This window comes from Fusarium redolens, assembly GCF_020744475.1.
Source record: "Fusarium redolens strain MPI-CAGE-AT-0023 chromosome Unknown BKA55scaffold_2, whole genome shotgun sequence".
NCBI classification, from domain to species: domain Eukaryota; kingdom Fungi; phylum Ascomycota; class Sordariomycetes; order Hypocreales; family Nectriaceae; genus Fusarium; species Fusarium redolens.
The window spans coordinates 684,688-697,748 of NW_025763665.1; the positions used below are offsets into that span (position 1 = coordinate 684,688).

At 50.0% G+C, this 13,061-nt stretch overlaps 6 protein-coding genes across 6 annotated transcripts; 2 read left to right on the plus strand and 4 right to left on the minus strand.

Annotated features, from left to right (window-relative positions):
• Positions 1-503: 503 nt before the first annotated feature.
• Positions 504-865, minus strand: BKA55DRAFT_684165 (ribosomal protein S14; the record flags this gene model as incomplete). Its single annotated transcript, XM_046198603.1, has 3 exons — positions 504-512; positions 613-712; positions 804-865. 3 exons carry the CDS (start codon positions 863-865, stop codon positions 504-506), a joined length of 171 nt encoding a protein of 56 aa, XP_046054707.1.
• Positions 866-1,893: 1,028 nt separating this feature from the next.
• Positions 1,894-3,337, plus strand: BKA55DRAFT_553600 (thioredoxin-like protein). The gene is made up of 2 exons (XM_046191538.1): positions 1,894-2,562; positions 2,620-3,337. Exons 1-2 carry the CDS (start codon positions 2,049-2,051, stop codon positions 3,222-3,224), a joined length of 1,119 nt encoding a protein of 372 aa, XP_046054708.1. The 5' UTR covers positions 1,894-2,048; the 3' UTR covers positions 3,225-3,337.
• Positions 3,338-4,046, minus strand: BKA55DRAFT_553601 (heat shock factor binding protein 1-domain-containing protein). Its single transcript, XM_046191539.1, has 3 exons — positions 3,807-4,046; positions 3,563-3,665; positions 3,338-3,510 (listed from the first exon to the last, which is right to left on the minus strand). Exons 1-3 carry the CDS (start codon positions 3,861-3,863, stop codon positions 3,422-3,424), a joined length of 249 nt encoding a protein of 82 aa, XP_046054709.1. The 5' UTR covers positions 3,864-4,046; the 3' UTR covers positions 3,338-3,421.
• A 314-nt stretch (positions 4,047-4,360) lies between these two features.
• On the plus strand, positions 4,361-6,871 carry BKA55DRAFT_684168 (uncharacterized protein; the record flags this gene model as incomplete). Its single annotated transcript, XM_046198604.1, has 1 exon — positions 4,361-6,871. One exon carries the CDS (start codon positions 4,361-4,363, stop codon positions 6,869-6,871), a length of 2,511 nt encoding a protein of 836 aa, XP_046054710.1.
• A 311-nt stretch (positions 6,872-7,182) lies between these two features.
• BKA55DRAFT_501461 (uncharacterized protein) lies at positions 7,183-9,589 on the minus strand (the record flags this gene model as incomplete). Its single annotated transcript, XM_046186828.1, has 2 exons — positions 7,183-8,960; positions 9,163-9,589. The coding sequence occupies 2 exons, from the start codon at positions 9,587-9,589 to the stop codon at positions 7,183-7,185; spliced, it is 2,205 nt and encodes a 734-aa protein (XP_046054711.1).
• Positions 9,590-10,375: 786 nt separating this feature from the next.
• BKA55DRAFT_553608 (uncharacterized protein) lies at positions 10,376-10,891 on the minus strand. The gene has a single exon (XM_046191540.1). It carries the CDS (start codon positions 10,781-10,783, stop codon positions 10,517-10,519), a length of 267 nt encoding a protein of 88 aa, XP_046054712.1. The 5' UTR covers positions 10,784-10,891; the 3' UTR covers positions 10,376-10,516.
• Positions 10,892-13,061: the final 2,170 nt, after the last annotated feature.

A 13,061-nucleotide genomic window follows, 5' to 3' on the forward strand; every position in this document is an offset into this window, starting at 1 on the left:
GGCAGTAATAAGACTCATAAAACTAGAAAATCCATTTCGGCGTGAATCACTTGTTCATTACGGCAGTATGATGGTCATTGTTGCCGTGATTAGCCAGGATGGCTGGATCAACAGTTGATGAGCACAGCGGGGTCTTTAAGCGTGCGAGAGGGCCAGCGCCTGGAGGTTTTTAGATTGTCATTAATCACAGTGACCCGATGCACTCCATAGCCACAGGCTGGTCATACGGATAGGTGGGAGGATAAGACAAGACACATGGACATGATCGAGGTCCAATGCAATGGTATTCGTCTATCCTCGGAGGATTTTCGTCAGACGCACGATCTTCCTGAGGGACCCAAGCAAGCCATAAAACTCCTGTTCCAAGCGGCCGCCCTCCGAGTGCTTTTTTTTACCGCGAGGCCTTTGACGTTCTGCTGAAAGTTCTCCCCCATCCACACAATACTAGGCTCTCTAGCAGTCCCCCCCATCCCTTAACCGAGAAAACCGGGTGTCATGATCGTTTATCGGTACTGCAGGCAATCCCGGGTCAGTCTCGTTGTTCCCGCTATGTTGATCGAACATCGTCCTGGGTGTTGGGGCCCATAGTAATTTCGCTCGATTGAAACTCACCTTGTTGAAGCCGATATCCTTGGCCTTCTCACGGAAGCACTGACGGCACAGGTTGAGGTCGTACTTTCGGATGAGACCAGCCTTGTGCTTGCAGACGCGGCTACGAGATGTTAGCATCAATAATGTTCAGTCGATGATTTCGACGCCATCGGGCGCATGGAATTTCGGGCAAAGGATATATAAATTCGTACCAGCTGCGAGAGCCCTTGCCGTAGTTTCGGGGGCGGGAGTTCCAGACGCTTTCGTGAGACATCGTTGCGGTGATGATTGAAGGCCGAAAGCTCGAAGGGTTGCGGGATGATTTGATTTCGCGAGTTGGGTTGCCGCTGGAAATTTTGTGTGCGCTGACCTACTAGGTCCCGCAACCCCAGTTCGGGTAGAGGGCACATCGGGTTCCGGATTATTAATGGCCCCGGACGATACAATGGCCCACTCTCCTGACATGGGTCTGTCCAACAAGGTGATTCAACACCCACTGAAGGGCAAACTGAACCTGATCACTGAGTGCCGTCTTACATAGTACTGCTCTCCCAATTTGCGCAGAAAATCCGGGAATGGAATATACAAGCTCACACAGAACTCGAGTACTATCATGCTGCTGGGATGAGGCAACCCCTTCAAACAGCAAGATTGTCAAGGGTAGTGAGGTACTGATGGCAAGTTGCGCTCAAGAAATATCCTCAGCTACTGTCTATCACCGGAACCTCTATATTCACTATGCTCTTTGTTCTCATGATCTGAGGCAAAATTCAAGAAGCAGTAACCAAGACGTTGCTTGAACCTCTGTAAAGCATCCAGAAGTTGATGTTAAAACTAAAATACCCTCCGCAGGGGTCAATCAAAGAACGAGAGGTCTTGTTGTGAATATTGTATTTCAAGAAGCATTAGACTTAAATACCCAATGAAGTCCTGTTTCTATGGAAATATTGGATATATTTCATCCAAGGCGCAAGTTTCCAACCATCAAGTCTCGTTTACACGGCGGCCTCATTGAATTTATGTTCTAGTTATGCTTTCTTATCAACACATAGAGCATGAGCCATTGGATAGCTGACACTTGAGGCAGACAGCTATTAATTGCTGCAAATAATTAGGTCAAAGGGATTGATTCAGCAAATTGAATAGAAAGAAACGAAGAACACTTCAATCAAGGATACTTCATCGAAAATAAGGTAGTCCAACAATGGGCTATTGTACCTTAGGTATGATGGCTGACCAATACAGCTCGAGCTTGCCTCAGCTGCAGGTCCCGCTTTAACTTACAGGGATATCCACCTACACCGGACATTCCTATGCAAGCTGGCATCTCTGGTGGATTTCCAAGCAACCCTCCAGAAACATAGCACGTCTCTGATTTCAGACAGTGCTTTGCTTCATCTTTTTTCTTTTTACTCCTCTTTCATCTAAAAACAATCGAAACAAGCTCATCGTAAGAAATGGTTCTAATCAAGAGCTTCGTGCTGGGCGCCCTTGCCGCCACCGCCGCAGCTAAATCCGCCGTCATCGAATTGCTTCCCTCCAATTTTGACGACATCGTTCTCAAGTCCGGCAAACCTACGCTCGTCGAATTCTTCGCTCCGTGGTGTGGCCACTGCAAGACACTTGCTCCTGTTTGGGAGGACCTAGCCAATACCTACGAGTACGCAAAGGATAAGGTCCAAATCGCCAAGGTCGACGCTGACGCCCAGCGTGAGCTCGGTAAGCGATTTGGTATCCAGGGTTTCCCTACTCTTAAGTTCTTCGATGGCAAGAGCAGCAAGCCTCAGGATTACAAGTCTGGCCGCGACCTCGAGAGCCTGACCAATTTTATCGTTGAAAAGACCGGCGTCAAACCTAAGAAGAAGCTTGAGCTGCCCAGCGAGGTTACCTACCTCAACGATGCTACATTTCCCAAGGCCATTGGTGGCGACAAGCATGTTCTCGTCGCTTTTACCGCTCCTTGGTGTGGACGTGAGTTCTCCCTGCGCCATTCTTCACTTCAATTTCACTAATCTTGACCTATTCCAGACTGCAAGAGCCTTGCCCCCACCTGGGAAGACCTCGCCAACACATTCGTCAACGAGAAGAATGTCCTGATTGCCAAGGTAGATGCCGAAGCTCCCAACAGCAAGGCAGTGGCTGAGGAGCAAGGTGTCAAGTCCTACCCAACCATCAAGTGGTTCCCTGCTGGCAGCAAGAAGGCTGTAGCCTACGAAAGTGGACGCAGCGAGCAGGCCTTTGTTGACTGGATCAATGAACACGCCGGAACCCACCGAGTCACCGGTGGTGGTCTTGATACTGTTGCTGGTACCGTTGAGTCTCTTGACACGCTCGTGGCCAAGATCACAGGCGGTGCTGCCATTGCTGAGGTCGCCGAGGAGGTCAAGAAGGAGGTCGAGGGCCTCACCGATGCTGCTCAGAAAACATACGCCGAGTACTACGTGCGCGTCTTTGACAAGCTGAGCTCGAACAATGACTGGGTCTCGAAGGAGCTCGCTCGTTTGGACGGCATCCTTACTAAGGGTGGACTGGCCCCCGCCAAGCGTGACCAGATTCAGCAGAAGACAAACGTTCTTCGCAAGTTTACGCAGAAGGTCGAGGAGAAGGTCGAAGAGATCAAGGATGAGCTGTAAAGAATCACACATATGATAAATGAGAGCGGAAAGCAAGTCACGAATCAAAGTATTTTATGTAGTTGGATCTTAGTCGACTGGACTCGACGACATAATGAAATCGTAACGAGACATGTCAGCACTTCTATTTGCGTGTGATGAATCGAAACAAGTGCGAGAAAGCCTGAGCACCCTACATTCCTTATTTAACTCAAATCTTAGGAGGACTTGGTTGAGCCTCCATCTTTGGTCTTGCTCTCTTGGAGAGCTGCTTCGAGATTATCCAGCCTCCGAGACATTTCATCCACTTGACACTATGTTAGCGGGCTGGTGTGGAATCTGAAGCCGATGATACTAACTTTTCGCAAAGATCTCTGACGAGACACCAGCAAATTTGTTAGACAAGGAGTTTAGTAGCTCCTCAACGGCGGCTGTGACATCGGCGCGAGCATCATCCGAAGGCTGTAACAAAGAATAATCGAGTCAGCGGTGCTGTTGAAACCAGTCATGAAAGCTTTGCAACCAACCCAGGCGTTCTTAGTGCGACACCGCATGACCCGAAGCCAGAGAAGGTTGCATGGGCTGTGGAAGAATAAAACATACATTTTCAGGCTTGCTGTTGGCTGTGGAATCTGGTTGCGGCTCGTTGCTAGCCATCATGATATTGGGGATAGGAGGACGAAAGGCCGGTGTATCAAAGGAACTAAACTGAGAAGAAAAAGTCTATATATACAGAGACAAAGATACTCAAAGTAGTTTCTTGAGTGAAATGTTTGTCTTGTGACAGTGTATATGTGCGTTGGCGGTTGTATCCGGCGGTACCTGGTTTGTTTGATGCTGTTGATCCGCCCCTTATTCATACTGTGCCGGAAAATGGACGGATACGGCATTTCTTTTTAGCACCACCAGCAGCAGCCAACAGCCACCCAGCCGCGATACGTACCACTACCAGAACGCCAGGTCTCATAACTCAAACAATATCTCATAAACAGAGGCAAACCAACCACTAAGTATCAGCCATCGACTGCATCCACGAACTCATATCCTCACTACGCTCAACCGCTCGGTTATTATCATCTTCATCACGTCGTCTTGGACCGACGACTAAACCAGGTCTAGCATGTTACGGTGATAGTCGCTCGCTATCGTGGGTCATCATGCCGCAAGCCCAACATCCAATCGCCACACTTATATTTATTGTTTTCGTTGTCTGGCTCATCTTTCCCGATAGCGACTACTCAAGTCAATCTCTTACTCTCTCAGATCTCGCAGGCGAGAGACTTGATCATTTTCAGGATGCTCTGGACGTGCTGAACACTTCGCGATGGGGCGATTTCACACCAGTCACGGAGAAAGATTCCAAGGTGAAGCCGTCTTTTCTGAATCTCACGGGTTTTCGTGCGGAAGATAACCTCTCCTGGGGCGATTTGAAAAGGTTTCGCGAGCGGAGTTTGGCCTTCAGCCGACATGCCATACCACCAGTTGGACAGCATAGTCTGTGGGACACTGGACATGGTGAGCCTATTTGGCTGAATGCATCAGGCACTGTTCATGGAGAATGGGTCAAGCCAAAAGATTCTATATCAAGAGGATACAACAGCTACAATCTGAGCAAAATTGCTCCTGGGATGGACTGGATTGGTGATAAAGTGCCTTGGGCACGTAACATCACTGGCCGCACTGGTCGCATGATGCTGCGCCTAGAAGGAAATCAGACCATGAGCGAGTATGAGCAATTACCAACTCAAAGTAGCGTCCCTGTCGCTGGAGGTCTCATACGGAGTGTTAAAGGCACGACTACTATCGAGGACACGCATGGCTCTGGCCATGACTGGGAAATGAGGCTATGGGGTGTTCATTGGCCACGTCAGGGTGTGGTTTTGATGACCACCACCAGTGAGAAGTTCGAAGGCATATTCGGCTTGCCACACCTGACGCCAAGTGAGGACTTCTTCCAGTCTAGTCAGAGACTACTTAATGAGTCGATCGCCCATGTCATTGCGACGAAGAGGGAGAACATTTATGCAGACCAGACTGTACCATGGACTTCAGATCTGGAAAACCCTCTTTACACTACTAATCCATCGCCACATTGCGAATATGTTATGTATGCGCAAGTCTTTCCGCCAAGTCGAACCCATTTCAATATCGATTCCCAGGAGTCATCGCGGGACGCTTTAGAGTCTGTCATCGATGCTATCGAGTCAGAGTTACAATCGCCTGTTGGCGCACCCATCCCAACGATACCCAAACTCCAAATGTCAGCCATCATCTACTCTCCAGACTGCGGGTTCTTTCTAGAGACCAAAGGTCCGCCAGATTTTGGCCCAAGTGAGGCTCAGCATTTAACAGGCATGAAGATAGAGGTTCAACTTTACCAGGTCAAAACATGGATTCTCATCTACGCGATTGTTGTGTTTGGTCAGGTCAATCTCCTCAAGAACCAGATGCGCGAGTCCTGCACCCCATCTACAATGGGTCGAGTGAGCTTCTGGACTATCGCCATTATGCTCATGGTTGACGGTATGACCTTCACGGCTGCAGCTACTTGGGTATCCTCTGCTGGCGCTACCTTTCTGCCAACATTGGCCCTCTTGTTTGCCGCATTTCTGTCTATGACCATTGGTGGAAGCTTTCTCGCCAAAGTCCATGAGGTTCAGCTCCCTGAAGCCCGGCCTCGACGAGAGCGGGAAGTGAGCAACTTGGGTGATAACACCAATGTTACCGAATCAGCCGCAGCAATCACTCCAAACAGATCACTCTTACCGGAGCCTGTGACGGAACAGCAGCCAGTTAGGCCTCCTCCGCCTCCATCTCAGCCACAGCCTGTGATTGTTCCCTCCGATCAAGATGTTGATGCCGAGATTGCTGCTGCTGCAGTCCCTGGCGCCACGACAGCGCAGCGTGCCGAGGAAGCCCCCCAGTCTTTCCAAAGCATCATCGGCCGCCTGATTCTCTCCTCCCTGTGCATCATATTCCTGGCCATTTCTTCTACAACATGGTATCCCAATCTGAGGTCCTTGTTCCTGAATCTATGTGTCCTCGTCTACCTATCCTTTTGGATTCCTCAGATCCTCCGCAACACCCGTCGAAACTGCCGCCGTGCTCTTGGATGGCCATTTGTCGTTGGCCAGTCCATCGTACGTCTTCTCCCCGTAGCCTATTTCTGGATCAAAGAGGATAATTTCCTTTATGCCCGCTCGGATCGGCACGCGTTTCTTGTCTTTTGCGCCTGGCTTTGGATACAGCTCATCATTCTTGCCGCACAAGACATCATCGGTCCCCGTTTTGGCATTCCCGCTGGCTGGGCCCCTGATGCTTGGGACTACCATCCTGTTCTTCGTGAGGACAGCCTCGAAGCTGGTGGTCTGCCAATTGGCCTGGTTGCTGATGACACACCTGGTATCGAGCGTGCCCGGTTATCCGGTGATGATAGCAGCAAGAAGCAAAGCTCGACGAGAAGTATCGACTGCGCAATCTGTCGTGAAGTCCTGGAGGTGCCAGTGCTTACAGCTGAAGACGAAGACACGGGTGTTGCTGGCGTCTTCGCTCGTCGTTTATATATGGTTACACCTTGCAGGCATATATTCCATAGTGCTTGCTTGGAAGGTTGGATGAGATTCCGGTTGCAGTGTCCCATATGTCGAGAGGAGTTACCACCTCTGTAATACCCCTGAAGATGGACATTTGCATTGTACGTATGCGTGGCACTGTTTAGCATTAGCGCGACTTTAAAATGTTTGGGTCCCAGAATGACATGCATGATAGACGTTGGATGTACTATTAGAGTCTGTCTCCTAAGAGAGTTTCTGTTGCATTGATAGTACAGCATTGATATGATAGTTTTCACACATTCCCGTCCTTCTTCCTTGAACTCCGAGCCCGAAACACCACATCCTCGAAAACCCATGTTTATATACACGGCTGGCAAACCGTTTCATGCAAAGCAAATATGAGCGTTAATACTCCTCTGACCTCACTACCAGTTCAGCCGAGTTTGACGAAACTTAGAATCAGAAATACCAGGTGGAAGACCGCGAGTGCCAACCTGAAGGTCCGCAACTCGGGTTCGAAGGTCGAAGTCGACGGAACGAATTGTGAAGCGCTTTTCTTCGGGGATTATTCGTGGTATGGGCCTCGTGATGCCGTCGACATGGTAGGACTCGACCCCCATAGAGAGCGCCTCTGACTCCTCAAAGTTCATGACCCATGCACTAATATTTGCAACCATTTCGCTATCCCACATACCCTCACGGCGGGCACTGCTGCGTAGAAGCTGAATAGCTCGGCGCCTTGTACCTGGATCGCGACATTTGGTTGCCACGACAAACAGAGGAGCAACAATCCCTATGTCAGCTGCGAACCTAGGCTTGAGATGCGGAGCTGAGAATCCCATGGCCGGGAACAAGTCCTGGCTCTGCCAATTTTCACGTTGTCGATGTTGGCATTGCTCGGGGTTGGGGCAATCGCGCGAGGCGGCTCGTCTCTCCTCATCACCGACTATTTCAGTACCAAGGTCGACTATTGTCTGAAACTGAGGAAGAAAGTTGTCGAAGTCAGACTCCTTATCACTGAACATCATGAGGTACAGGATTCTTGAATTAGTGGACAACATTTTCAGTGCAGCAATGCCTGCTTTCTCCTGAAGGCTGACAGAAGGATTGTGCCGTGTGAAAAATAGGTTGTCGAACGCTTTGCCCCAAGCATCCAGGTAGTCCTTGAAATGGAGGCCATAATCAAGCCATGATTGAGGTAGGGTACTCTTGAGGTCGGTCTTCATGGCGAAAAGCTCCTCGATATATCTCATAATCCTAGCGTTTAGCGCATCGCAGGCCACTCGAGCTTCGACGACGGATGTGAAAGTTTCAGGGATCGAGAAGGGCTCTTCTTGTGAAGGGGTAGATGTGCCACTCGGACCAGGAGATTGTGTTTGCGATTGTGAGCTAAGCCTTATACTGAACGGCTGGGGGAAGTGGAATGCCATATCGTAGGACTTTGCTTGGATCGCCAGGCGAGTAAAAATGATAACCAATTCCTCCTCCAGCGAGTTCTCGGAAACTGGAAGGAGCCTTTGTCTTTGTTGAGTGCGGAATATGTCAAGCAGGCCAAGTCCCGTCTGGATCTGGTGAATGGCCTGCCTGTAATCACCAATAAAGGAATCAAAGCAGGCGAGAAGCACATTTGCCATGATTGAGGTCCTGTGCGATCTCTGATCTTGGGTGTTTAGTTTCACTAAAGCATTGCATGCATCACCGTATCTCCTGATGGCAACTTGCCAATGGCCCCTGACAAGCTCGACACGCGCATCACCACCCATCTCGGATCCACTGTGCATATTCAGGGTAGCTGTCTGCTCGAGAGTCTGATACAGAGCACCCAGCGCAATGACAGCGCATTTGATGGCATCTTCAGAATGGCACGCCTGCAATACATAGTGCGTCCAGAATAGATTGTTGAAGAAGCCAGAAAGCTCGTTAGCAGTGTGTGAGCGGAATATGTCAAAGTAGAAGGATTCATTTGGTTGAATCTGCATAGCGGAGGATGGATGGTAAGTAGTGGGTGACGGAGAAACAGTCCCCGGTGATGTCGTCCTCAAAACTGATCTTTGATGGGCCCGACGTGGCAGGAGATGGTAGTCGCCGTGGAGAGGAGCAATCGAAGTGCTCGAAGATGCTTGAGCATCGTTTGCTGGCATCGGCTTTGGAGCGATCCGGATCTCCTCGAACGGACGGGAACTGCGACTAGGGGGCGGGTAGCCTGTGCAGGTTTTGTTACTTCGAACACATTGCGTACAAGCTGGACGAGCCTCGTCGCACTTGATTCGCCTTTGTCTATAATACCACAAAGGTAAGATTATGGCTATCATTACGCCCAACTAGGACCAGGTTTGAGGAATAAGGGATAAGGATTGGGGAGACGAACTTGCAATTGGCACATCCTGTCTTGACTTTCGGCTTACTTGTCCGGACACGCTTTGCTTTGGCTGGAGGAGCTGCCGGTGGTGCAACAAGGTCGGATGAGGCTGAGGTAGTCGAAGCAACTGAAGCGGTTTTGGTTGAAATGCCGGCAGCAGAGACAGACGGGCTTCTGTTGGCAGTGATGCCTTCAGTAGTACCGACGCCTGTAACGGGAGTAGCCGGGGTACTCGTCGAGGCAGGAGAGACGTTACTGCTGCTGTAAGAGCTCTCCGTATAGGGAATATCGATGGTATTGAAAGTGTTGACGCTGGTAGAGTGGGGGACAGAAGACGGATGAGTGGTCAGATCAGTTATTGGGAAGATCGTAGTTGTCGATGCTAAAGCAGGTAGTTGCACCTGCGCTTGTGATTCTGTTGTTGGCGTTGCTGCTGCTTGGTCCCTTGACGATGAAGAGGACGCATGGTTCATATTTGTAAAGGATACATGCGAGTTTGGTTGCCCTTGTGCGTGTGCATGTGCTTGTGCTCTGCCCCCGCTCTCTCGGAATGAGACGATGAGGATTCCTCTTTAACCCAACTCTGAGCCATATGTACACCTCAATAGGAAAGGTACCTCAGCAACTCAGCAAAGGTAGCAGGCAAGTACTGATACCTACCGCTGCTCCTCGTGGTAGTTCTACGACCACACGTTTTCTATCGAACCGTTTCTCGGCCGAGAAAACGGAGGAGGGTGGAGGGAAAGGGCAATTTTAGCGGTAGTCAAGAATCAAAGTTTCTGCAAGAAAAAGGTGGCAGAGGACTAGAAGCAGCCGGGGTAATAAAAGGAATTGGGAGGGACTAGGAGCAAAGAGTGGACAAGCAAGCAAAAGAAACTAAAGTAAGGCAAGTAAGGTAAGTCGTCACAGAGATGAGCACAGGGCTAGGTCGATACGCATGGAAACGCATAAGGGCAACCCAACTGTGGCGGATAGTGTCAGTGTCGGCCCCGGTTCTCGGGCGCAATGAGGTCTTTCTATAGCTCATCACTTTTTATTAATGCTATTGTGATCCCAGGGGCAGATCAAGCGTCCATCGAAAGCATACATTAACAGGCATAGATGGGGCTCATACCGATATCACCGCCACTCCTATCTAGGAGGAGCGCAAGAGGCTGAGGCTATCGGTTTCCTGCCGGGGATAGAGACAAAGGGCCTGGGGACTTTGGCGGAGCATTGGATGGGACAAGAACTCCAGGGTTCCCTCGTGAGACAGAGACACTGACTGTCTGCACGAGTCGAAGCAGAGATGGACCATGGATCGCCGGTGGGTTTCTTCTAGGCATTACCGATATCGTCGCTCTGGTACGGCGAGCTCTACCAAACTAGGAGTAGCACGCTCTGTGTAACCATCGCTAAGATCAAGCCGTTGCAAGACAGGCGAGACAGCCGCTGCAAAACGCATCGCTCAAGCACATGGAGGTACCACCATCAGTGACTAGAGAGAGAGGTGCGGGTATTATTTTCCAAGGCATTGCCACAGGCGCCAGGGTGTTAGAGAGGTACCGAAGTGTACATAAGTGGTGCTTGTGGGAGTTTTGACCATTTCCAGTTGAGAATCCGTGATAGTGAGTGGATTGGGTGGTGAAGATCCATGAATGGAACTTGTGGTGGTGGTACATCGACATACTCCCCGAGATGAGTGCGACATTGAGTGAGGGTGAGTATGAGCATGCAGCGCGAGTCCTGTTAGTTTGTGCCTGTGCCTGTCTCTTTTGAGCAACTTTAGGACATGGATGGCTGATTAGGCTTGGACTTTGGGACGCCGGGGACAGGCCCGGACCCGTCCCATCATGAGCCTCGGGCCCTCCCCTCCCCAGCGCCGCTCTAGTGCATCCTTTTGGCGCCGCAGAGCTTGCTTCTTCTTTGGAACGAGACTTGTACGCCCAATAGGGACTTGACATTTGACAGGGGGGCGCTTGTGCGTTCCTGTTGTTGGTCGCACAAGGGTAGCTAAGCCGTCCTAAGACGGATTGACGCTCAGTACTCTGCAGTTGCAGGGCTGGTAGGGGCGCACTTAGCGCGGTGGCGGTGGGGGACAAGGGCATCTGACATTTTGTTTCTTTCCCATGTACATCATGGGTGTTCATTGATCGAGCAAGCATCCATGTTGGTGTTGATACTGATGTGATTGTCCCAGCTGTGTTTGGGGGCCCAGTGAGTTGGGTCAGCGCTGTAGCACTAGGGAAGATGTTTGATCTTGGCATAACAACATGTAATATCTCCGATGCATGTCCGCTGTGGGCACGATACAAAGATTCCCTGGACTCCTTTTCAGACAGTACTGTATGGTATTGCCTGTTTCTTTCCGTCGAACTCATCAGACAGCCCGGTGCTGACTTGGCCGATATTTGGTGGGGTTCGCAAGCATGGCCGCTGGCAAGTCATTTTCTGGTATGGAATTTATAGTGCATTGGTTCTGTGAGAAGAAAAAGCAAAAATGACAGCACAGCACAGCACAGCACAGTTCTGCAACTCAAGAATTCAGTTTCACTTTCTCGTTATCGTTTGTGGAGCTCCTTGCCCTCAGCCACGGACTGTTTCTGGGTGCCGCCTACACATGGACATCCCGACTGTTAGATATCCTCCACATCGGGGGACGTTCCACGACCAGAAACGTTTATGAATACGTAAGGGATTTACAGATAAAGATCTCGATGGATGGATACTGTCAAAATCCGTGCCCGTCTGTCACTCTGTCTCAATTCTTAGAATATCTGCAAACCAAATTGGTAAAGCGCTTAGTAGCATTCATAAGAATACTCCAGCTTGTACCATCGTGTACTCGTCTAATCTCGAGAATCTAGATCTCGATAGCCTCTCCTTCGGGTTGGTACCCCATATTATCCGGGTGGGCTACCTACCCTTATGGTCTGCACAATTCATGTTCGCTGCAGGAGATTTTCAGCCTTTACGGAGGGGAGTTTCTTGGCCATCCCATCAAGCGGCACAGTTGAAGGTTAGACTGTCTCATCGTTCGTATTAGTCTGTGATCCCTTGCAGCGCTTGCACTGATTGTTGAGTATTCGTAAATCTCACTACCGTAGCCAGTAGCTGCTACCGGAGGTTCAGTCTCTCATTACAGGCATCTTGCAAATTGCACGCAACACATTGTACGTCCGGCTTCGTTCCCAGGCAGGCGGCAACTTCCGCTGAAGGTATCAGTGCTTTTAGACTACTCCGTAATTAGTCGACAATGCTCAAATCTGCCAAGAGATAAACCTGGCTCTCTCAGGCTCTTCCAGGAGAGACTTCCCGGTGGACGGTACAATTTGTCAGACACTTATTATTACTTGTCTTAATTTTAGTCTCATTTTACGCGTAATTCTGGCTTGTTGAGGCGGGGTCGGTTGAGTTATTCAGTATCGATGTTCTGAGACAGAGAGCCCAGTGTTCGGAGATGAGAGCCCTCCGGGAAAGAGTCTGAGGATTTTATCGTCTTTCGGTATCAATTTACCTATTCATTGCCAGCTTCAGCCTTATGGGATCAATGAGATCTCGCAACACTCTCAGCCAACATGCTTTGCGGCACGGGGCCCGGTCCGTTGACCTAGGCTAGGTTATCTTCATGTAACGGCAACATTGGAACTCATTACTACCGGTATAGCCATGTCATATCCAATTATCCATGAGCATCAGTCCATACCCATGCTAGCCATGGTCATGATTATGCCCCTGATACTCGGCTCGGCTCTCCACACCGGGCACGTCGACCGCACAGTAGCTCGTGAAGATCACATTTCGGCCACATTCTCCGCCGACGGCGTCTCCCGGTGCCAGGCTTTATATTATCCTGGCCTCTCAAACTATTTTCTCCAAACCTTGCCCCTAATGGCTATGGACAGTTTTTTCTCCTATTCAAGTCAGATCTCCTTGCCGGTCTCTCCATATTAGCAGGATTTTTTG